This window comes from Eleutherodactylus coqui, chromosome 4 (genome assembly GCF_035609145.1).
Source record: "Eleutherodactylus coqui strain aEleCoq1 chromosome 4, aEleCoq1.hap1, whole genome shotgun sequence".
In the NCBI taxonomy this organism is placed as follows: Eukaryota; Metazoa; Chordata; class Amphibia; order Anura; family Eleutherodactylidae; genus Eleutherodactylus; species Eleutherodactylus coqui.
In genome coordinates, this window is record NC_089840.1 from 72,009,549 (window position 1) to 72,033,835 (window position 24,287).

Here is a 24,287-nt window from a genome sequence, read left to right on the forward strand (position 1 = left end):
CTGGATGAGAGAAGGGAAAGAAGGGGACATGATGGAAACCTTGTATGTTAGATGGTTTAAAAGAAGGAAAGGAGGGACATCATAGAAACCTTTATATATGTTACTGGAGGGAAGAATGGAAGGAAGGGGACATGATGAAAACCTTTATGTATGTTACAGGAGGAGAGAAGGGATAGGGGACATGATGGAAACCTTTATATATGTTACAGGAGGAGAGAAGGGAGAGGGGGGCTAGGATGGACACATTTATATACATGTTACAGGAGGAGAGAAGGCAAAGAAGGGACATGATGGAAACCTTTATATATGTTACAGGAGGAGAGAAGGGAGAGGGGAGACATGATGGAAACCTTTCTATATGTTACATGATGACAGAAGGGAGAGGGGAGACATGATGGAAACCTTTATATATGTTACAGGAGGAGAGACGAAAGAGGGACGACATGATGCAAACCTTGTATGTTACATGGTGGGAAAGAAGGAAAGGAAGTGCATGATGGAAACCTTTACATATGTAACAGGAGGAGAGAAGGGAGAGGAGAGACATGATGGAAACCTTTCTATATGTTACATGATAACAGAAGGGAGAGAGGGACATGATGGAAACCTTTATATATGTTACAGGTGGAGAGAAGGTACATGATCTTTTTTATATATGTAACAGGAGGAAAGAAGGAAGATGGGGGACAGGATGGAAACCTTTATATAGGTTACAGGACGGAAAAAGGGAGAGGGATGACATGATAGAAACCTTTATATATGTTACTGGAGGAGAGAAGGAAAAGAAGGGGACATGATGGAAACCTTTATATATGTCACAGGAGGAGAGAAGGCAAAGAATAGACATGATGCAAACCATTACATTTGTTAAAAAAAAAAAAGAAGGGAGAAAGGGACATGATGGAAACCTTTATATATGTTACTGGAGTAGAGAAGGGAGAGAATGGGCATGATGGAAACCTATATACCTCTCGATTTTGCACGATAGTGCTACTATCTATGGACACACTGCTGGTTTGGCGTTACCTGGTTTCCAGGAAGCGACGCACCTTACGTGCAATCGCGCCTCATTTTAAAAGTTGAAAATGTACTTTAAAATGCGCCTCACTTGCAGTTTAAAAATGCTTTTGCAGCTAAATGAAAGGTGGACTTACCCGGTGCCAGAAGGGTTAATCCGGTGGTGAAGGAGTTAACCCCTCTGCACCTGTTGTCCACGTTAGCCTTCAGCAGGTTTCTTGCTTCTCCATGTTTCTTTTTTGGAGTGGCGTCCAGGGATATCCTTTCACCGTGTTTGCAAGCATGGTCGGGCTGGATAACTTAGTATAAAAGTAAAAAATAAAAACTATCCCGCGCCCTGGCAGAAAACCAATCTTTTTTTTATTCTTTAAAACAACGCGTTTCAACACAATATGTGTCATGAACTTGAAAAAGACACATATTGTGTTGAAACGCGTTGTTTTAAAGAATAAAAAAAAGATTGGTTTTCTGCCAGGGCGCGGGATAGTTTTTATTTTTTACTTTTATACTAAGTCATTTTAAAAGTTGCCATATGTGGGGTAGGTAGACACCATTGTATTCCTTCTACCACATGTAGGGGATACGTTTTTCCTTCCTTACTGCCATAGGTAAGTCATTGCTGCTATATGCTGCATTTGTGGTGTTGGCCATTGAGCACTAATGCCATATATGCAGCTTTTGTAAGGCTGAGTCCTGCATGGCCATTTATCAGATGGGTGCTGTGCTCCTTCCAGATGCTGCGTGATTCTGAATTTTGCCATTTTTCAATCTGTACAATGTTGTGCAGTAATTATGTTTTGTGTATGATCATATTGCATGTACCTGCCTTTTTTAAAAAGAGTTTTTGTGGTACAAAAAACTTTTTCTAATACTATCAGTGTTTTGATACTGTTTTTTCCTGTATTGGTCCCCTTCTAAGTCCGTGGGTATGATGGAACATGTTGGGACCCTCTGCCACTGACTACGGTTGCTTTTCTTCTACTGTCCGTACCGTTATGTACATTGGATAGGGTCATACAGGGTTTATTAGCTTTCTGAGTGTCCGCAGAACCCCTTTTTTCAGGGCGATCACCCCGCATGTTGCTGCATAGGGTGATTTAGTCACTAGGAATATTTAGGGTCAGGTGTCTGTTCCCCTCCCAGTTCACCCTCAAATCTTCTGTGTATGGCTAACAGGTCTTATGCAAGATTGTATTCAGCCATTTAGTCGAGTCTAAAGGAGCGATAAGCTCTAATTCCATCATTACTACTAAAGCCAGATTGCCATAGGTATAGTTCATATGGCTTATATACATGTGATATGACTTTATACATGTGACTGTGATCAATATCTATTTCTTGCATGCTGGAATGTTGATTATCATCACTTATTGAGGCATCGTATATTTTATCTTTATTCTTTTAAAAGTTATGTTTCCAAAGTTGACAATTTTCACCCTTCCCTTTGAATAATATACTTCCTACAACTACCCAATTAATCTTAAAGGTCATGTATTTAAAGTGCAGAGATGTCGGGCTCTATTACTGTGAGAAAAAAAAGTTTCCTGGACCAATAGCAGCAATTTTTTTTTCCCCTAATACTTGGTCCTATTTGTTTATCCAGAAGGCCGGCCCCCAGGGGAATATTCTTTTTGCACCTTCTGTAACATCTGACTTATCACTGATACCTGAAGAAGGATGTGCGCTTGGAGGCTCGTGAATCCTGGAAATAGTAAGGAAAAAATGTCGAATGATGATCGAAATAACAATCTGTCCAAGAATGTAAAGTATCTCAGGTAAGAGGAATGTCCCGTCACGTCCAGTCCTCAGGATTTTATTCTCCAATGATGTTTTATACTGACTGCACACATGAGGATATTGCTACATGTAATGTATTTAGTTCCTGTATCCTCTGACTATCGGAGGCTGTCAGTGCTGACTAGGTACATTTGGTGTTTTTTTGTACCTCTGTACATTTGGTGTTTTTCCGTCTACATTAGCTTTATGTATAATAATTTATACATAAAGGTTGATGATGATAATTCAATAAAGCCGTTTTTTCTGCATGTGGATATGTATATTTGCCACGTATTTAACATGTATATGTTTTTTTTTTGCTCAGTATATATACTGAATATCTTACAAGCGCAAAAAAAGCAACCATGACACAGGGGGAAATAGGACATGCTATGAGTTTTTTGCAAGCTGTCCATATTTAAAATTGCTCATCTGAATAGCCTCATAGACTAAAATAGGGCCGTCTGTATGGAATTACAAGGATAGCATGCAGCCTGAAAACACAGCTATGTGCCTTTAGCCTACGTGTAAGCGTTATTTGTGCGCACACGAGCGTAGCATTTTTGCGGAATGAACAATGTTTTTTTGCATGTGCATCTGTGTATTTTACCGTATTATTTGCACCCACTAGGCATGTTCATTTGCTCGTGGCAAACAGAGACACACCAATTAAAATGGCTAATGAGTTCCAGATGTGTTCGTTTTCCTGTGTAATTATGTGGTGTATCATGCATCTCCTTGCGTATTGCGCCCACATTTGCACACCTTCATTGACTGCTATGGGCGCAAATATGCAGAAAAATAGAATGTTTAACTTTTTTTTTGCGAGTGAAATCTGCATACAAAATCCGGAAATGTGAATCAACCCATTGAAATTAATGGGTTCTATTCTCTGCATATTGCGCACGCCAATATGCCGTTGTGAAGCCAGCCTAAGGGCTGTTATATCAGCAAAATCATTGACCTATATTAATGGGTCAGGGGTGCCAACTGTCCAGAAATTCCTTGACAGTCCATAAAAACAGTACTTTTCCAATATCCGTCAAACAAAAAATTGATTTGGCCATGATTTTTTTAAAGGCTGGTGTTACTTTTGCAGCTTATAATAACTGTAATTATCAGCATTTTACAGTTCAGAGTAAATGCTGTTAAATAGTTCATATTGGAATCATAGACACGCAGCATTTGTAATCATTATGGTTTTCTAATATATCTGTAAAAATGTTGGTAGTCCGTGATTTTTAGGATAAGTTTTGTAGAAAAAAAAGAAACATTTAAGTTGATTACCCAGTAATGGATTGTCCCATATAGACAACCCCTGTCCTTGTGCCATAAGTTTACTTTTGTTCAGTCTAGACCCTATATTTAGTTATATTTTAATCTTATATTTAGTTATATTTCAATATACAATTTTATAATATAAGATATAATATAATGACTTAAATAAAATATATAAAAGATAATTGAATTACTTACATGTTTCTTTCATTATTCTTTCACACAGATTTATGAGGTGTTGTACTCATAACTTAGGGACTACAATGGGGAAGCTAATATCAATTGTGAATATCACCACACAGAAAATAAAACATTTGAATGAAAGAAGCACAACTGTGCCTGCATCTGACAGTATTACCACTCAGTATTAACCACCAGGGTTCTGCTTATTTTGTTTTTTCAGTTTGGTGAAACAAGAAGATGCCAAATCCAATGGATCTAAAAGTAAGCTGGAGGTAAGTAGTACATGATCACTGGCTTTTGTCTGAGATAGTTGTTATAGTTGGTTGCACTGATACATTTTGTCTATGAAGCCATATGCAATAGAGGACATCAATTGCATAAAGTAATAACATATCCATGTATGTATCTTGAATATTAACTTATAGACTACAAAAACCTGTACACATGTACGGTATCTTACTAGTTCCCTGCAGAATGAAATGATACACTAATCTGTTTTTACATTGAGTTTTCCTTCTCATGCATTTAGAAAACAACATACTTAGTTTGCAGGCTACTCTACATTCAAGGGGCTCAGGATAATTCCCAGCACTGATCCGCTGGTCTCTTTCATAAACCTACACAAGCTCAGCACCCTCTTTCTTCTCCTCTCTTAGAGGGTGTAGCATAACCACTCAATATTACACAGCTATATCTCATTCCCTCCCACACAGTAGCTGTTGGTCCTGTTCCCCCTTACTGCTGATAAGAGCAGATATTTCACCCATGGTGAATTACATGCCTCTGTAATAAGTTTAGCACACAAGACACAGGAGCAATTTTATTTTTGTTCTATATTTATATAATGGAAAAAAGACAATAAAAAAGAGTTTTTTTTTAAAGACACAGGAGCATAAGAAATAGAATTTTATTAGAAGTCAAGATTGCTAAAATTTATTTTAAAAAAACATCGTATGCAGTGTCCATATGAGCAGGTTCACACAACTTGGGTCCCCTTGCGTAAGCAGGTGGTGAAACATGCGTCGGGGGGCAGGAACGCACTACTGGTATATTTGTAGTCCTCCTTATTTTCTTTATGCAGATTGGGATTGAATCATTACATATATAATGACTGACTAGATCTATATTTGTTATGCCAATGTATTGGCTTGTTTAAATGTAATATTACCAGATTGTGTGAACCTGCTCATATGGACACTGCATACTATGTTTTTTTTATTTTTAGCTATCTTGAGTTCTAATAAAATTTTATTTATTATGCTCCTGTGCCTTGTGTGTCAGACTTAGTGGTTTTGTGTAGCTTATATTTATACACACAGACTTCACTTGTGATTAGGGTTGTTTCCCTTTGTGTTTAATGCCTATGTAATAGTAGCTTTCTCTGCCCTGCTCTTCTCCGCTTTCCCCTGCACTGCCATACAGCCCTGTGTAATAGTTCAATGGAAAGACAGTGCATGCATGTTCAGAACAGAGCATCAGGCTAGGGGAGCAGCTGTCAGTTTACTCTAGATCCCCTTATGGATAGGTGATAAAAGTCAACTTGGGAATACCCCTTTAAGCTGGTCTCATGCAGTAGACAATTGTCATCAGATCCAGCCAATAGCGGCAGGGTACACAGACAATCTACTGTGTCTCCACAAGAGTTGTAGGGGATAACCATCTGATTGGTGGGGTTCCACCCATAAGGACCCACCAAAGTCACGAAAATGGTGGTCCTAAAGGTCCATGACTGAATGGAGCAGTGATCACACATGCACACAACTGCTACATTCATTTCAATATAACTGCTAGAGATAGCCGAGCTTAAGCACTTGGAGCACCCTCCGATCAGATAGTCATCTTTTGATAAACAAATTTCTTCTTGTAAGTAGTGAGAGCAGGTAGGGCATTAGAGAAAGACACCTATGTGTCTGGGTTTTAGACACTAATTTCTTGCTGATGGAAGTGTCTAAAAAGTTTTTGAAGGAACTAGAAAGTGGAAGCCCATATTTCATAGACATCTCTGGACAATTGTCCCTTTTGCCTTCCATAGAAACCAATCCTTGTTTCATCTATATCAAAAAGAACTCAATAACATACTATACATAGCGGAACAGCATGTTTTCCAATATTTAACACCGTCGCACTTCCACTTCCCAGTATTTTAAGGAGTCATGGCCTTCAACAAAATCAAACTGCATCCTAATCCACCCTGAATGGAGGCGGAGCTGGACAAAGATGACTCTGCCTGCCAGCTCGCCTCCATTCATAGTAAACAGGTAACCATGAACAACTGCCTGTTTACGCTGGCCAAACGGCACTCAGTTTTTAAGGCCTAAACTTCCTAAACTGAACAATGAATGATAAGCATAGAAATTATCATTCATCATCCAGTCAATGGCAGCATTTACACTAAATGACTATTGTTCAGATTGCAGGGTTCCAGCAAGAATCTGAATGATAATCATGCCATGTAAAAGGACCCTTACTCTTCAAAGGCCGTGTCCCATCCCTGATTTGGAAATTGGGACACTATCACACCTGGGAATAATATTAACCTTTCACTCACAAGTTTTCTGATAACCATATTTGCGTATTTCAGGAGGATGCTCATAAAAACCATGCACATTCAGGCAAAAATGTGGATTTCCCCAAATATTACAGGATAAAAAACTATGAGGATGGAAAAATTTGGCAAGACACATTACATCTCAAGGCAAAACAGGTATGTACAGTAATATATATTTCTGTATACAACAGCATAGATAGCTCAATAAAAAAAGACTTGTATTAAGGCCCTAAGAGTAACTACCTGTCCTATCATAATATACAAGACTGGACAAATATCTGTCTGGGATGATTTAGTGAATCCTGCACTGAGCAGGGGTTGGACCCGATGACCCTGGAAGTCCCTTCCAACTCTACCATTCTAGGATTCTATACAAGGCTAATACTTCTATTAAATTGGTTTTCTGATATTGATGACCAAGCCTTAGGATCAGTGGCATCCAACTCCTTGTACCACCACTGAGTTCCACTGCTTCTTCGTTGGCTTCTAAGATCATGTTCAGTGATCAGATGGCTTTTGTGCAGCTCAGTTCCATTTAAATAAAGGGTGCTGGGCTGCAATACGCAACGCTGTCACTATACATTGTACAGTACTGTGCAATGAAGAGGCCACAGTGCTCACCCAAGTGCTGCCGACCTTTCAAATAGCTGATCGATAGTGGTGCCGGAGTCAGACCCTCACTGATCTCATACTGATTACCAGCCCTAATAGTAATTCATTAATGTCTGATTCCCGGAAAAACCCCTTAATGTAGAATATTGATCCAGGGATCTGTCTGATTGACATCAAGGATCAGAGAGAATTTTTTTTGTTATATGGTGAATTGGGTCGCTGCCTTTTAAAGAGTGGTTTTTCCCTTCCCCTGGATGATCTGTGGTTTGTAAGCTAAAAAAAGTTGAACTTGTTGGTCTTTTCTCAACCTCCAAATGAATGTCCAGCAGTCCACATCTGTTTATTTTCCATGCCAAACATTCTTTTGGCGCCTTTGTCTTCTATTGACTGCTGGACTACACAAATAGAGTATGTGCACTACAATATCTATGCAGCGCCCTGTGACAAGCTAGGTAAAGCTTGCTACATCTCTGTGTATGAGTTCAGATTGTAAGAACTACTTGTACAATTCAAGGTCACTGTGATCAACAGAATCACTGATATTCCATGGACAATTGCAGGTATGAGGTTCTGTTCACATCTGCGTTCAGTTTTCTGTTTTCATACGAGCAAGTTGAAAGCAAATGAAAGTCGGATCTGTCCTGTGATGGGAATTACCCTATTGACTGTGATGGAGTTTGTCCAGCGTTCGTTATTCCCTATGCTATGCTATTTTGTCTGTGGTTTTGGGATGGATCTACACCCGATGACCCAAATAGAGCCTCTGGCATAGATATGGACAGAGCCTTATTTGACTATTACCTCCTTTGGCTTTAATAATGTTGCATTGTTAGGGAGGTTGTTCACTTTGGACAATCACTTTTTATTAAAAAACAGCTTTTTGACAATAGGGTGACCACAAGATTCCCAGTAATCCAATGTAATCTATGAAGAAACCCAGAATAAGTATTCAATACCATTTCAGTGCCCACCACAGAGGAGGTAAACGTTGCACAGCTCTCATTCAATCAATGGGCTTTCTGCATAATGCATGGACTGTGGGGTCCTCCAGAAGAAAAGATGATCCTTGTAGGCCATTCTGAAGAACTGTTGTGTTATCCTATATCTCCTGTAGTGTTTTAATGATGAGAATGTAATAAATCACTATTTTGTCCACAGAACCTCAGCTGCCAGTCAAATCTTTGTCGCGGATCAATGATGTATGATAAGTGCTATATGAGAGGTACAAGGGATAAACCAGTACCGCAGGATGTTCTATTACCTCAAGCAGAAGAGTTTATTAATCAATATTACCAGTCTTTCAAAGAGTAAGTCATTGCTATGAGTAGTTTAGTGCAATAATGATTCCAAGAAACTCAACTGTAGAGAGTCGTAACTTGACGCTCAGGGGCTCCAGTGCAAAATCTGTAATGGGCCCCGTCACCCGCCATGTCTCATTTACAATACTGGTGCCTTCTTATGTGTGATGGCCTGGGTGCCACTTCTCTCTCCCCTGTAGCTATATCTGTGAATAATTATATTTCCTATATAGAACAGTGTGCAGCGATGTACAGCAGACTTCTATTTTCATTTATTCAGTTAAGAACATTGAGAATTTAAAGAGAATCATTTGCAGGAACAGATCCCTTTATTTTAGGCCATCTACCCCTATTTTTCTTTTAAAAAATGACTATAGAAATCAGTAAATATATATTTATTCCAGGCCACAAATGGAAAACCACCTTAATAGACTTGAAACAGTCACCAAAGAGATTGCAACTACTGGAACCTACCAGCTAACATACGATGAGTTGGTATATGCAGCTAAACAAGCATGGAGAAATGCTCCCCGCTGTATTGGACGGATCCAGTGGAATAATTTGCACGTAAATAGTTTTTTTAAAGCATTTTTTGTATGTTTTATTTATTTTACAGTCTTTTTGGGGTCCTTTTATCACTAGATTATGATCTTCAAAGCACAGAAATCATGTGTGAAATTTAGATAGAAAACCCAAAGGCTCATGGGTCGTGGTGTGAAAGTTCAACTTGGGCCTCTCTTCTACCTGCACCAGAGATAAGAAAACCAAATATCTCAGTATATATATTTATATATATACATCATATGATTAACGGCTCATGAAAAGATTAATGCAGATCTTAGACAAGACCCCAAATTAATTCAGACCTGACTAGATGCCATAATGAAATCATACCCCGAAATTAATTCAGGCTGCTGATCAGGCCCCAAAAATTAATTTAGACCCCTGGATAGACCTCACAATAAATCAAGACCCCAAAATAAATCCTGACCCAAGGATCTTCCAAACATGGACTACTGATGCAGGTGGATGATACATAATGGCGCGGCGATGACAAACAGAGATGGAGGAAGCCAGTGTTTTTACAAATAACTTTACTGAACACTAGCACTAATTACATTTACGATGCTTCAAAGGAGGGTTTATGTACATAAATGTTACATAGTAACATAACCTGACGTATCGATTTGGTCTCTTAAAGCAACAATCTACAGATGTTGTTTACATCATCTGGCGTCACTGACCAGTCCATACGTCACCTCTCAAACTTCCCTCCTTGGCAGCAGCAAGGCACACGATGACACGAGCCCCTTTCCACTATACTGACCCCTGTTCATATCTCTGGACTGACCCGTACTCTTGTATAACATCTTGTATCCAAGCTAGGGGTGGCCCAACAGGGTACTAGAGCGACCATGCCTGCTCGTATCACATCTTGTACCCAAGTTATAGGTGGCTCAACAGGGTACTAGAGCCTCCATGCCCGCCAGTATCACATCTTGCATCCAAGCTAGAGGCGGCCCAACAGGGTACTAGAGCTTCCATGCCCACCTGTATCACATCTTGTACCCAAGCTAAAGGCGGCCCAACAGGGTACTAGAGCTTCCATGCCCGCCTGTATCACATCTTGTATCCAAGCTAGAGGCGGCCCAACAGGGTACTAGAGCTTCCATGCCCACTCGTATCACATCTTGTATCCAAGCTAGAGGCAGTACAACAAGGTACTAGAGCCTCCATGCTCGCCCATATCACATCTTGTATCCAAGCTAGAGGCGGTACAACAGGGTCCTAGAGCCTCCATGCCTGCTCATATCACATCTTGTATCCAAGCTAGAGGTGGTACAACAGGGTCCTAGAGCCTCCATGCCTGCCCATATCACATCTTGTATCCAAGCTAGAGGCGGTACAACAGGGTCCTAGAGCCTCCATGCACGTGTTCAGTTTTGCATAATAAATTCTCCTTTTGCTCTGACATTGTAATTACGTGATATGTTACAATCACACATAGGAACTTTCATTTGATTCCGATGACTACTTCTAAGTGCTTGATTTCTTTTACAATAAGTATATAAGACCCCATTCACATCTGCTATGAGACTCCCAGTGATTTCAGTCGTTCTCGGAGCGAAACAACAAAAATACCAGATACTGCCCACTGCACTATTTTCTATGTTATTTTTTGCTGAATCTGCATCTCAGGCTTCAAATAGAATTTCCAACACAGATGTGAATGTGTCCTTATATATGTGCCACGTGGTGCTCCTGTAATTCGCTTAGTGGAGTAGAGAATGCTTACAGGTTCCCTTTAAAAACAGAAAATATTTGCTGGATCTCAATCTGTGTGAAGGATCTCTCAGCGCCTGCGCCCCTCTAGTAAGTAATAACAATGGATATATAAGAGTTTAGTTCTATTTGTTAATATATGATACCATGGTGGGGTCATACAGTTTTAGATATTATGTGATAATTTCTGTGAATAACACATTTGGAATTTACATTGAAGGTGTTTGATGCTCGAAACTGCAAGACGGTTCAAGAAATGTTCCAGCTTATCTGTCGTCATATAAAGTACGCCACGAATGGTGGTAACTTAAGGTACTGTATCTGTAACAGGTTTTTTAATAAAGCTATATAATTTACATTCAACTTTTTTCTTCATCTGTTGTGATATGTGCAGTGTTTGTGATATACATAATATACATGGTAAATATAAACCCCGCTTTCCAATTTCAGCATCATCTGTGAGTTTCCATGGATGGTAAACCTTTGCAATTACATGAAGTATTCCAGGATGGCATCTCTCAGAAACCCCTTGAATATTTTTCCAATTTTTGAAGTGAGACTTACTGGCCTGTAGTTACCAGGCTCTCTTCTTGACCCTTTATGTATATTGGAACCACATTGGCAATACGCCACTCTGGTTGAGTTAACTAGTCAATGCAGACGGGACAGTGTTATTGGCTCAATCCATGATTTCTGTTCCCTGTTCCTTCTGAATCCTCACATATAGTATTCAGATAGAATCCTAAATGGAGCTACAAACTTTAATTAGTAAAACGGAGACCAAAGTTACAACTTTAGTTTCAGTTTATTTTGAAGGATAGAATAGCATAATCCATTACTTAATTCTATCTTCCAAAATAAATGGAAATAAATGGAAACTTTTCAAGTGGAGACCAACGTTTATAGCTAATTAAACTCTATGGTTCCATTCAGGGGCGTAGCTAAAGGCTCATGGGCCTGAGTGCAAAAGTTTATCTTGGGGCTCCCCAACTTCTCTTAACTCCTTACTGCAGAGGCGTAACTTGAAGCTCTGGGCTCCAATGCAAAACCTGTAACAGGGCCCCCAACTATAATACTTTATTCATAGTACTAGGCTCCTTATATGGAGAAGAGAGGCCTTATGGGCCCCCTAAGGCTCCTGAGCCCGGGTACAACCACATCCCCTGCATCCTCAATAGTTACGCCAGTGGTTCCATTTGAATACTGATTCAGAAAGAACACCAGGAGAGAAACCATGGACAGAGGCAATAACACAATGTGAACCTACACAGCACATGATCCTCTGCACAGACACTTACAGAGCGGAACCAGCGAGAGACTGGTGGGAAATGTGATATTATGACGTCTGAGAGCAAACAGCAAACTAGGATGCATCATGATTTTTGATGAAATGTTTACATCTGCCAACCTGCAGTGCGAATGTGAGAAGACAATGATTTTATGAGAATGTTTCTAAAGTCCGATCATTAACTCTCTTCACTGAAAATCAGAGGAATCGTTTACTGTCTTTCTCTCAGGTCTGCGATTACCGTATTTCCTCAGCGTACTGATGGGAAACATGATTTCAGAGTCTGGAACGGTCAGCTGGTTCGATATGCAGGGTATGAATTGCCAAATGGGGTAATCATTGGGGATCCTGCCAGCGTAGAGTTTACCGAGGTATGTGAATTGAAGAAAATCTGCACATGTGAAATACATTAGTAGTCATCATAGTCATTCTCTACATGACAGCCGTGGAATCTGTAAAAATAGATTCATGTGATTGGCTACAATTTAGTCATACTTACTAATACAGCACAAAGCTTTCATGAGCTTCATGATGTATTCGATTATGCAAAAACACTGACTATATTAGTGAAATGTGGAGAACTTGTTGCAAGTGATAAGAATGAATGAACATTATATAAATATGGCAGACACCAAACCTTAGATGGATCACGCTAAACTGTGTTTGCGAGTGGTAGCCACAAAACCTTGACCCTTGTGAGATCTTCAGGGCTGGGCAATCTATCAGGTGCCCCTCTTCTTTTAGAGTGGGCTTGTCATAGGCTACATTCTAGAGCAATTTCTTGTGATTAATTCTGCTGTTTTTTGCATCCGGATTAAAGAGAACATCATTTACGGCCTTGAAAAAATAAAATTACAGAAGAGAAACATTTAAAGGTAACCTGTTACCTCCCTTAAGCATCATAAACTAAGTTATGATGCTGTTAGGGTAGGTGACAGGCAGCCATGTGCTGTATTTTTCATACTCACTGTTGGTTCTCACAGTGTTCCCCTTTGGAATCTGTGCCCCGTCCAAAAATCTGACGCTTTTCAGAGTCCCGTGTGTGCGCTGTCACATAGACTTGTATGGGAAAGCGCATACTCGGGACTCGGAAAAGAGCCAAATTTTCGACTGCTGCAGTGATTTTAGAGATGGGCACCACGGGATCCAGGGAGCAGGTGAGAATAAAATACACCCCCGACTCCCTGTATCCTGCTCTAACATCACCATAAGTTAGTCTATGATGCTTTGTGGAGGTGACAGGTCTCCTTTAAGGATAATTGTAAATGGGTTACAGAAGCATATTCGGATATAGGTTTTGTTATATGCATGCAGGGCATAATATAGGAAGTCCTACTTGGACGTAAATATATACACACACTTTAAAACACGAAGAACACAAAATAGTTATAAACCAGAATAAAAGATGGAAAAGGAGGAACTTACCCTAAATCTAATGATGTGAAGAGAACCCTGCCTAAAGGGGGATGCCCATGCCAAGAACCTGGTGTGGTATTGTCTCTCCCTAGGTGGAGGATGGACATTGTGGCAAAGAACAGATGACACAATAATAATACAATTGATTTACTTATCACAGTTAGATGGCAAACACCCCAGAATACAAGAGAGTAAAACTGCAAACTTCGCTTAAGGTAGAGACTTGGGTCAGGGCATGGAACTGATGACATGAGCAGAAACACCTTTGAATAGAGAGTATAACTGGTGTTCTCTCTGAAGAGAAGATAGAATAAATGTACACAAAAACAAGCCTTTGGTTGGCAGGGTTGTCCTGCCTACCAGCCAACCAATCTGCCATACACTACCAGAGAGGTGCTTCTATCGTCATCCAGTGAGCATACACCGGCACAAGGATCACGTGGGCCAGGGATGATGCTGTGATGTCACCACTGTCTCAATTCTCCGGCATGCTGTATCAGGTTTAGGTTAAAGAATTATCCAGGATCAGAAATCCAGGCCAGTTTTTCCAGAAACAGTGCTACTTGTCCATGGACTGGGTCACGTATTAGAGGAAAGGCTCATTTACTTGAAACAGCCCGAGTTGCAATGCTATGCTACTGTACCAGGAACAGTCCATAAACCACGATGGGACTACCGTATTTCCATTAAAATAAGACCCTCTCTTATATTAATTTTTGCCCCAAAAAAGATGCTACATCTAGAGATGAGCGAATCTACTCATTTCGAGTATTTACTCGATCGAGCACCGCGATTTTCGAGTACTTCAGTACTCGGGTGAAAAGATTCGGGGGGCGCCAGGGGGTGGGGGGAGCCGTGGCGGCGCGGGGGGTAGAAGCGGGGAACAGGGGGGAGCCCTCTCTTTCTCCCACTCCCCGGTCCAGGTCCTTCCCGCTGCTTTCCGGAGCTCCAACACACTTCTTGCATTCCTTGGCCACCCACAGAAGATCACTTCCTGGTTGCTGGATTCATAAATCCCACCTCCAGGAAGTGATGGCTCTAATTGTTTCTCAAGTGCTGCTCAGCCAATCAATGTAGCGTTCGATGAACCAATCACCACCATCGCATTGGTTCATCGAGTACTGCATTGATTGGCTGAGCAGCGGTCGAAGAACCAATCACAGCCATCATGTTATAGAGGCAGGATTTATGAGTTGGCTGAGCCATGGCATTGATTGGCCAATTCATAAATCCCGCCTCCACAGCGCGATGGCTGTGATTGGCTGAGCAGTGGTCAAAGAACCAATCAATGCAGCACTTGGGAACCAATAGAGCTATTACTACCTGAAGGTGGAATTTTTGAATCCTGTAACCAGGAAGTGATCTTCTGTGGGTGGCCGAGGACTGCAAAAAGCGTGTCGGAGTTCTGGGGAGCAGCCAGAGGGACCTGGACCGAGCCTGCCAGGTAATATATTCCTTTTTTATGTAATGCAGCTAGTGCTTATTTTTGGGGTAGGGCTTATATTTCTAGCCTCCCCAAAAATACTGAAAAATCAGGGTAGGGCTTATTTTCAGGGTATGTCTTATTTTGGGGAAAACAGGGTATTTACAGAAAAAAGTGAAAGCCTTTTTTTGTTCATTCTACAACACCTTTGAGCATTAAATTGTATATTTAGGATATTAATATATACTGATTGGAATATTATGAAATTGCATTATAATTAGTTTCCTTATAACTTGTAGTTACAAAACTAAGTTTATAGCTGTTTTCAGTAAGATTGATCCGATGTATAAATACATGGATGGTGAAGTGGGTTTAGCAGAAATATTGATAAACATAAAGAAGATTTGACGGTATGTACTTGACAGGCGGCGGATCTTCTGCAGTGGAAGAATATCTGCACCAAGATCTGCAACATGATGTGGATTTTGTTGTGGATTTGCTACAGATTTTTCCCATTGCAGAAAAACCACAGAAAATCCTCCCTATGTGAATGCACCTCGAATAATCCCATACATTATATAATGCAATGTAAACCTTTTATTCTAGCTATGTATACAGCTTGGATGGGAGCCAAAATATGAGCGGTTTGAGATTCTTCCTCTGATACTGCAAGCAAATGGCGAGGACCCAGAAATATTTGAATTACCTAAGGACCTAATATTTGAGGTCGTAATGGAGCATCCAAAGTAAGAAATTGTTATAATTCAGATCATTCCAAAAAACATGTGTTTGGATATGTACATTATGTATGTACAAATGAAAAGATAGATAGATCGCTCGATAGATTGATCATAGTCTGTTTGCTAGTTCACTCATGCATGGAGCTGATGTGTGCAAGAAGCAGACAGCTCCGTTCTCACAGCAGTGGCCAGGCTTGGTATTACAGGCAGAGTCACTTCAATGGGAACTTTGCCTGTAATACCAAATCCGGTACCTCCTATACATAATGATACCCTTAAAGAGCTAAATTTTAAAATCCTTACAACAGAGGTATAAAAACCTATGGCAATGTAGCAATGTTCAGCTGTTTAATTGTTTGTCTTATTTCCCAAGATATGAGTGGTTTAAGGACCTTAACCTGAGATGGTACATACTACCCGCAGTTTCCAGCATGCTGTTTGAAGCTGGTGGTATTGAATTTTCAGCATGCCCCTTTAATGGCTGGTACATGGGGACAGAAATTGGTATGCGAGACTTCTGTGATGTTCAGCGGTACAACGTTCTGGAGGTAATGTACATACAATATGGCAGGTTTATACAGTGGTTTAAGTTTAAGGGGTAACCTTACCATTTGTAGAATATTAAAGAATATGGACCCTTTGCAGCAGCTACAGAAAAGACAACTGAGTACAAGCAATTGTGACTGAGTACAGCCATTTGTCAGCACCATTGAACTGAATGTAATGGTGCTGCTCCATTCATTTCAATGGGGCTATCTGTCTGCGCTATCGAGACGAATGGAGATGCTGCTGTGCATGGGCGACCAGCCGCCCATTTGCCACCACACTACAGGAATGGGGGAAAGGATCATGTGCTGCGAAATAGGGGGACATGAGTCCCTCATTTTCGAGATCAGTGTGGGCTTCAGCAGTTGGACCACCACTGATCTATCAGTTTTCACCCATCCAGCAAAGGAGTGAAAACTTGTAATCTTACGCAGTGAACTGAATACCCCTCTAAGTGTTACAGAGCTAGGAAGGCAGATTCTTGTCATTATTTTCTTTAATCAGCCTGCCATAATTCTGCAGAAGACATCCTGTAATTGTATTATTAAAATGAAACAACAATCAGTGGGGATAGCGCTGGGATAGGGTAGAATAAGAGATAGCGAATAGATTGGTGGATGAGGATATAGGTGAGAGAAAATGCACATGTTAACTCACCCTGACGTATTCAGGTCTCGCTTTTTTGAGAGCGAACTCTGGTATGTCCAAAATCCTGGTAGGTGTAAATGTGGGTTTACAAACACTGGTCCTCAGGACATCCAGCAATGGAGAGCATCAATGGGGATCCGAACATGTAGACATTAGATATGAGCGAACGTACTCGTTTAGGGTGATTTCGCAATCGAGCACCGCTTTTTTCGAGTAACTGACTACTCGGGCGAAAAGATTCGGGGGGCGCCGGGGGGCGGGGGAGCAGTGAGGAACAGGGGGGAGCTCTCCCCCCCCCCCCACTCCCCTCTGCAACCCCCCGCTCACCCCCGGTGCCCCCGAATCCTTTCGCCCGAGTAATCAGTTACTCGAAAAAAGCGCTGCTCAATTGCGAAATCGCCCTAAACGAGTACGTTCGCTCATCTCTAGTAGATATATAATTGGAAAAAGCAAATAGAAGGAGTTGGTCAAGCCAAAAATTCCCAACGCTCCAGGTGGTAAATCAATTGTACAACAGTGAAGCACTTACTTCACAGGGGTGACTCCGTAGAGTACACCCCAAATCCAGAAGAACAGCCAAAATTGAACTTATTTTTGCTTAATGAAACACTTCATGTGCTGTCATATTACTTCCCATTTGGATTCTCCTTCTTTGTCAGGCTGCCCATTTCTAGAAACCCTTAGCAGTGTCAGGTTTAGGTGAAGTTTGGGATTAGAGCTGGTGGATTTCTCTGATCCTAGCTGTTAGAGGAGGAGCCTCGCTGTCATGAGACAGCAAAATTCCTGCTCCTTCCAGCATGGAATACCCATGCAGACCATACATTTGGCTGCCATATATAGATGCTGGCCTAGTTTAAGGCTTAGTGACTGCTGTAAAAAAAAAAATGAATGGGCAGTCACTACATAGTTGAACAAGATCATAGACAATTTCTCCAAGGACTGTGCATAGACATGAAATCTAATGATGCCTGCAAATAATCATGGTGACTGATCATAAATATGACTCATCACAATAATAAGAAAACCCCAGGAGGTTTATAATTCATCTGCCAATCAACACCATAGGCAACACTGAATAAAGTAATCTAAATTACATATTATTGGTTTATATATTTTTTATTCCATATATCATATTGTAGCTGCAGACAGGTACACTAACTAATATGTAACAATGTGACTTTTCAGGAGGTAGGACGGAGGATGGGCTTAGAAACTCACAAGCTGGCTTCACTGTGGAAGGACCATGCAGTCACTGAAATCAATGTAGCTGTTCTGTACAGCTTCCAAGTGAGTTTTGCCATCATGGACAACTTTAAATTAATATGTGTGTTATAGGTAAAAGCTATATCTTCCCTTAAAGGGGTTTTCCATTTAAAAATTAACTTTTAAAATTTAGAGCCACATCGCTTAAAACAATAAAACAAAACAGCACTTACCCTCCTCAAATGCAGCGATCCAGGACTGTAACTTCACGATTCATCCAGTCACTGTTGACAGTACAAATCAGGTGATCACTGTCAGCCAATCAGAGGCCGATCTCCTGTCATCAGCACTCACATCATTTCTGATCAGTGATGCTCTGGCTTCTAATTGGCAGGCAACGGTAACCTGACCTGCTGTCAGCAGAGACAAGGTGAATCGCTGGGGCTGCAGCATTGGATTGCTGGAGCTGAGGTGGGTAAGTACCCACTTATTTTCTTGTCATATTGCTCTAAAATTTTAAAACTTAATTTCTAACCGGACAACCCTTTTTAAGTGGTCAAAAAGTTGTTACTCTATTGCTTACATTTAAGTCACGTATAACAAGACTGTTTTCAAGAAACTTGACCTCTGGCCTTCAGCAACCAGTGAGAATTGAGCCTTCATTTTGTAAATTGTAGAGGAAAAATGAAATGTGAACTATGACTGGTTGGTATGGGCAGTAGAGCTAAGCAGGCTTTTGTTGAGCTGGTTTTGATAAGTGAGACTCTAAAGGAATTGCCAAAAACATGAAGTTGCAGCCTGACTTGGATACTGTGGGAACCTCCTGTAGATCTCACAAATAACTCTTTACTCTTGAGAGTGCCACCTATTGATGGCAACCCAAAGAGTCTTAGAATATGATTATAATAATTAGCAAACCAGAGACACCCATTTGTAATCATTTTTCGTTGGTTGGGCAATAAAGTTCTCGTTAGCTGTGAGATTTACTCTTCAAGCCAATGGCATACATTGAAAAGAGAGGGCCCCATGACATAAAAAGTGCCACCCAAGACAGAAGAGTCTGGTGTTTGTTTTTATTCTTTTCCTGACCCCTAGGGCTTTTTCTGATATTTTCCGTCTGTGTGTTGTCCGTGTATTTCATGGAAAGCCAACAGCCCTATTATAGCCAACAAGGCTATACACACAGGTCAGTTTTCACCTGGATTAATGGTCCATAAGGAAAAAAATTGCTGCATGCCCTGGAAGGACAGGAATAGGGCCTGCAGCGTGCACTCTCCATGCAGATCAGACAGCACATAGATGGTCCGTGTGCTGTATGATGCGAGTTGCTCCTCTGATTCCAGATGCAACTTGCCCATGTGAGTAAAGCTTAGGACAATTCCTCACCTCCATGTTGGTTAACAACTCAGTTCCTCTGAAGAGAGGAGTCCTGCAGGTTATGGCCATTCAGCAACAAAGGCTGTAACCTGCAGGACTCAACCAGTGCTGGGCCCCTTCTCTCCAAGAGCCCTCATGGTCTTCCTCTCACAGCCCATTGGAATACTGCATCTCCTTGGGAAAAAAAACAAAAAAACAGGTGTCTCCAGTTGTCTTCTTTTAAGAGTGTTCTTAGGGTCACAAATTGATTTACATGGGAGCCATCCATAAGTAGTGATGTAAATTTAGAGTCCTTTTACACGGAGCAAATAGTCGTTGATGTTAATGAACAAGTGAATGAGAAAATGAGTCATTTGCTTTTATAGACGTCCCTTTACATGCACAGATAGCCATTTACATCGTCATAGCTCGTTCAGCCCATGATTGGTCTGTCAGGGGTGTCCGTAAATGCCTGGGAATGGTTTGTGAATGACTGCATGCCTTTTACCTGGAACGACCTGGCAAACAACGAACAATGATGAACGGTAAGTGTATGAATTATTGTTCATCGTTCACTTGTTGGCCATGTTTACACTGAACCATTATTGTTCATTTTTACACAATTTAGTGATTATTTGAACTGTAATTGTTTCGTGTAAAAGGGCCCCCAGGCTTCTTCCCTATAGAGGAAAACTATTCACAAATATTGCCCAAGGAAAAACGTCTGAAGTCTCCTTAGCTAACTGGTAGAGATGAGCGAACGTGTTCTTCCGAGCTTGATATTCGTGCGAATATTAGGGTGTTCGGGATGTTCGTTATTCGTAACGAACACCATGCGGTGTTCTGGTTACTTTCACTTCCTTTCCTGAGACGTTAGCGCGCTTTTCTGGCCAATTGAAAGACAGGGAAGGCATTACAACTTCCCCCTGTGACATTCAAGCCCTATACCACCCCCCTGCTGTGAGTGGCTGGGAAGATCAGGTGTCACCCGAACATAAAAGTCGGCCCCTCCCGCGGTTCGCCTCAGATGCCGTGTGAGTTAGATGAGGGACAGTGCTGTTTGTACCGGAGCTGCTGTAGGGAAAGAATTGGTAGTTAGTGTAGGCTTCAAGACCCCCCAAAGGTCCTTATTAGGGCCACTGATAGCTGTGTGTTGGCTGCTGTTAGCAGTGGCAATTTTTTTTTTCCTCAAAATCGGCTCTGCAGAGCGTTGCACCTGGCATTAGGGACAGAAGTGCTGCATAGGCAGGGAGAGTGTTAGGAGTGAGTGTAGCCTTCAAGAACCTCAACGGTCCTTTCTAGGGCCATATTTAACCGTGTGCAGTACTGTCCAGGCTGCTGTTAGCTGTGCTGCATTTTTTTTTGCTTCTCAAAATCGCCTCTGCAGAGCATTGCACCCTCCATTGATACTGCAGGGAAAGAATTGTATAGGCAGGGCCACAACACAGTTATTATTCATTGAATATACGCAGTGCTGCCTTTTGCTTGTAAAACAAGTGAAAATAATTCTATTTGTCCTGCCTCTGTCCGTCCTAAGGGCGGTGGACACGTGTTGGCTGCGTGTGCAACCTGTAAAAATCAGACGCACCCAGCTACGTTTTACTCCTGGCTTCGCCATTTGCTTTCCTTAATTGGGAAAAAAAATACCTGCTCTGCCACAGTTAATAACTCTGCTACCCTCACGTTCTGTGACACATTAGCAGGAAAACAGCACAGTTATTAAACTTCTCATGTTCATAGAATATACGCAGTGCTGCCTTTTGGTGCAAAAAAACGGAAAATTATTCTATTTGTCCTGCCTCTGTCCGTCCTAAGGGTGGTGGACACGTGTCGGCTGCGTGTGCAACCTGTAAAAATCAGACGCACCCAGCTACGTTTTACTCCTGGCTTCGCCATTTGCTTTCCTTAATTGGGAAAAAAAATACCTGCTCTGCCACAGTTAATAACTCTGCTACCCTCACGTTCTGTGACACATTAGCAGGAAAACAGCACAGTTATTAAACTTCTCATGTTCATAGAATATACGCAGTGCTGCCTTTTGGTGCAAAAAAACGGAAAATAATTCTATTTGTCCTGCCTCTGTCCGTCCTAAGGGCGGTGGACACGTGTCGGCTGCGTGTGCAACCTGTAAAAATCAGACGCACCCAGCTACGTTTTACTCCTGGCTTCGCCATTTGCTTTCCTTAATTGGGAAAAAAAATACCTGCTCTGCCACAGTTAATAACTCTGCTACCCTCACGTTCTGTGACACATTAGCAGGAAAACAGCACAGTTATTAAACTTCTCATGTTCATAGAATATACGCAGTGCTGCCTTTTGGTGCAAAAAAACAGAAAATAATTCTATTTGTCCTGCCTCTGTCCGTCCTAAGGGCGGTGGACACGTGTCGGCTGCGTGTGCAACCTGTAAAAATCAGACGCACCCAGCTACGTTTTACTCCTGGCTTCGCCATTTGCTTTCCTTAATTGGGAAAAAAATACCTGCTCTGCCACAGTTAATAACTCTGCTACCCTCACGTTCTGTGACACATTAGCAGGAAAACAGCACAGTTATTAAACTTAGATTATACATTCACTAGAGGCAGTGGGGCCTTTCGTTTTCAAAAAAGGGAAAAAATTATATTTGGCCTGCAGTCTTGCGCCAATTTATTAGCTGCCTGTGAAATCAAATCACTGGTAATACAGCATGCTGAGGGGTAGGGGTAGGCCTAGAGGACGTGGACGCGGCCGAGGACGCGGAGGGCCAAGTCAGGGTGTTGGCACAGCCCGAGCTCCTGATCCCGGTGTGTCGCAGCCGACTGCTGCGCGATTAGGAGAGAGGCACGTTTCTGGTGTCCCCACATTCATCGCCCAATTAATGGGTCCACGCGGGAGACGGTTATTAGAAAATGAGCAGTGTGAGCAGGTCCTGTCCTGGATGGCAGAAAGTGCTTCGAGCAACCTATCGTCTACCCGCAGTTCTGCGCCGTCCACTGCTGCAAATCCGAATCCTCTGTCTGCTGCTCCTCCTTCCTCCCAGCCTCCTCACTCCACTACAATGACACCTGCTCAGGAGCGGGAACACTCCCAGGAACTGTTCTCGGGCCCCTGCTTAGATTGGGCAGCAGCGGTTCCTCTCCCACCAGAGGAGTTTATCGTCACTGATGCCCAACCATTCGAAAGTTCCCGGGGTCCGGGGGAAGAGGCTGGGGACTTCCGCCAACTGTCTCAACAACTTTCTGTGGGTGAGGAGGACGATGACGATCAGACACAGTTGTCTTGCAGTGAGGTAGTAGTAAGGGCAGTAAGTCCGAGGGAGCAGCGCACAGAGGATTCGGAGGAAGAGCAGCAGGACGATGAGGTGACTGACCCCACCTGGTGTGCAACGCTTACTCAGGAGGACAGGTCTTCAGAGGGGGAGTCAAGGGCATCAGCAGGGCAGGTTGCAAGAGGCAGTGCGGTGGCCAGGGGTAGAGGCAGGGCCAGACCGAATAATCCACCAAGTGTTTCCCAAAGCGCCCCCTCGCGCCATGCCACCCTGCAGAGGCCGAGGTGCTCTAAGGTCTGGCAGTTTTTCACAGAGACGCCTGACGACCGACGAACAGTGGTGTGCAGCCTTTGTCGCGCAAAGCTCAGCCGGGGAGCCAACACCAACAGCCTCACCACCACCACCATGCGCAGACATATGATGGCCAAGCACCCCGCAAGGTGGGACGAAGGCCGTTCAGCGCCTCCGGTTTGCACCCCTGCCTCTCCCCCTGTGCCCCAACCTGCCACTGAGATGCAACCCCCCTCTCAGGACACAGGCACTACCGTCTCCTGGCCTGCACCCACACCCTCACCTCCACTGTCCTCGGCCCCATCCAGCAGTGTAGTTCAGCGCACCGTCCAGCCGTCGCTTGCGCAACTGTTGGAGCGCAAGCGCAAGTACGCCGCCATGCACCCGCACGCTCAAACGTTAACCGTCCGCATAGCAAAATTCATCAGCCTTGAGATGCTGCCGTATAGGGTTGTGGAAACGGAGTCCTTCAAAAGTATCATGGAGGCGGCGGCCCCGCGCTACTCAGTTCCCAGTCGCCACTACTTTTCCCGATGTGCCGTCCCAGCCCTGCACGACCACGTCTCCCGCAACATTGTACGCGCCCTCACCAACGCGGTTACTGCCACGGTCCACTTAACTACGGACACGTGGACAAGCACAGGCGGGCAGGGCCACTACATCTCCCTGACGGCACATTGGGTGAATTTAGTGGAGGCTGGGACAGAGTCAGAGCCTGGGACCGCTCATGTCCTACCCACCCCCAGAATTGCGGGCCCCAGCTCGGTGGTGGTATCTGCGGAGGTGTATGCTTCCTCCACTAAAGCACCCTCCTCCTCTGTCTCGCAATCAAGATGTGTTAGCAGCAGCATGTCGCCAGCAGTCGGTGTCGCGCGGTGTGGCAGCACAGCGGTGGGCAAGCGTCAGCAGGCCGTGCTGAAACTACTCAGCTTAGGCGATAAGAGGCACACGGCCCACGAACTGCTGCAGGGTCTGACACAGCAGACCGACCGCTGGCTTGCGCCGCTGAGCCTCCAACCGGGCATGGTCGTGTGTGACAACGGCCGTAACCTGGTGGCGGCTCTGCAGCTCGGCAGCCTCACGCACGTGCCATGCCTGGCCCACGTCTTTAATTTGGTGGTTCAGTGCTTTCTGA

General features: G+C 42.8%; 1 protein-coding gene across 1 annotated transcript in view; it reads left to right on the plus strand.

The window, feature by feature from the left end:
- The first annotated feature begins 2,739 nt into the window (after positions 1–2,739).
- LOC136624968 (nitric oxide synthase, inducible-like) overlaps positions 2,740–24,287 on the plus strand; it is a 54,223-nt gene continuing 32,675 nt past the window's right edge. Inside the window, exons 1-10 of the mRNA XM_066598900.1 lie at positions 2,740–2,792; positions 4,475–4,526; positions 6,836–6,958; positions 8,573–8,721; positions 9,117–9,279; positions 11,216–11,307; positions 12,513–12,654; positions 15,729–15,868; positions 16,236–16,410; positions 18,242–18,343. Of these exons, the coding sequence (XP_066454997.1) occupies positions 2,740–2,792; positions 4,475–4,526; positions 6,836–6,958; positions 8,573–8,721; positions 9,117–9,279; positions 11,216–11,307; positions 12,513–12,654; positions 15,729–15,868; positions 16,236–16,410; positions 18,242–18,343 (1,191 nt within the window). The remainder of the gene's footprint in view (positions 2,793–4,474; positions 4,527–6,835; positions 6,959–8,572; positions 8,722–9,116; positions 9,280–11,215; positions 11,308–12,512; positions 12,655–15,728; positions 15,869–16,235; positions 16,411–18,241; positions 18,344–24,287) is intronic.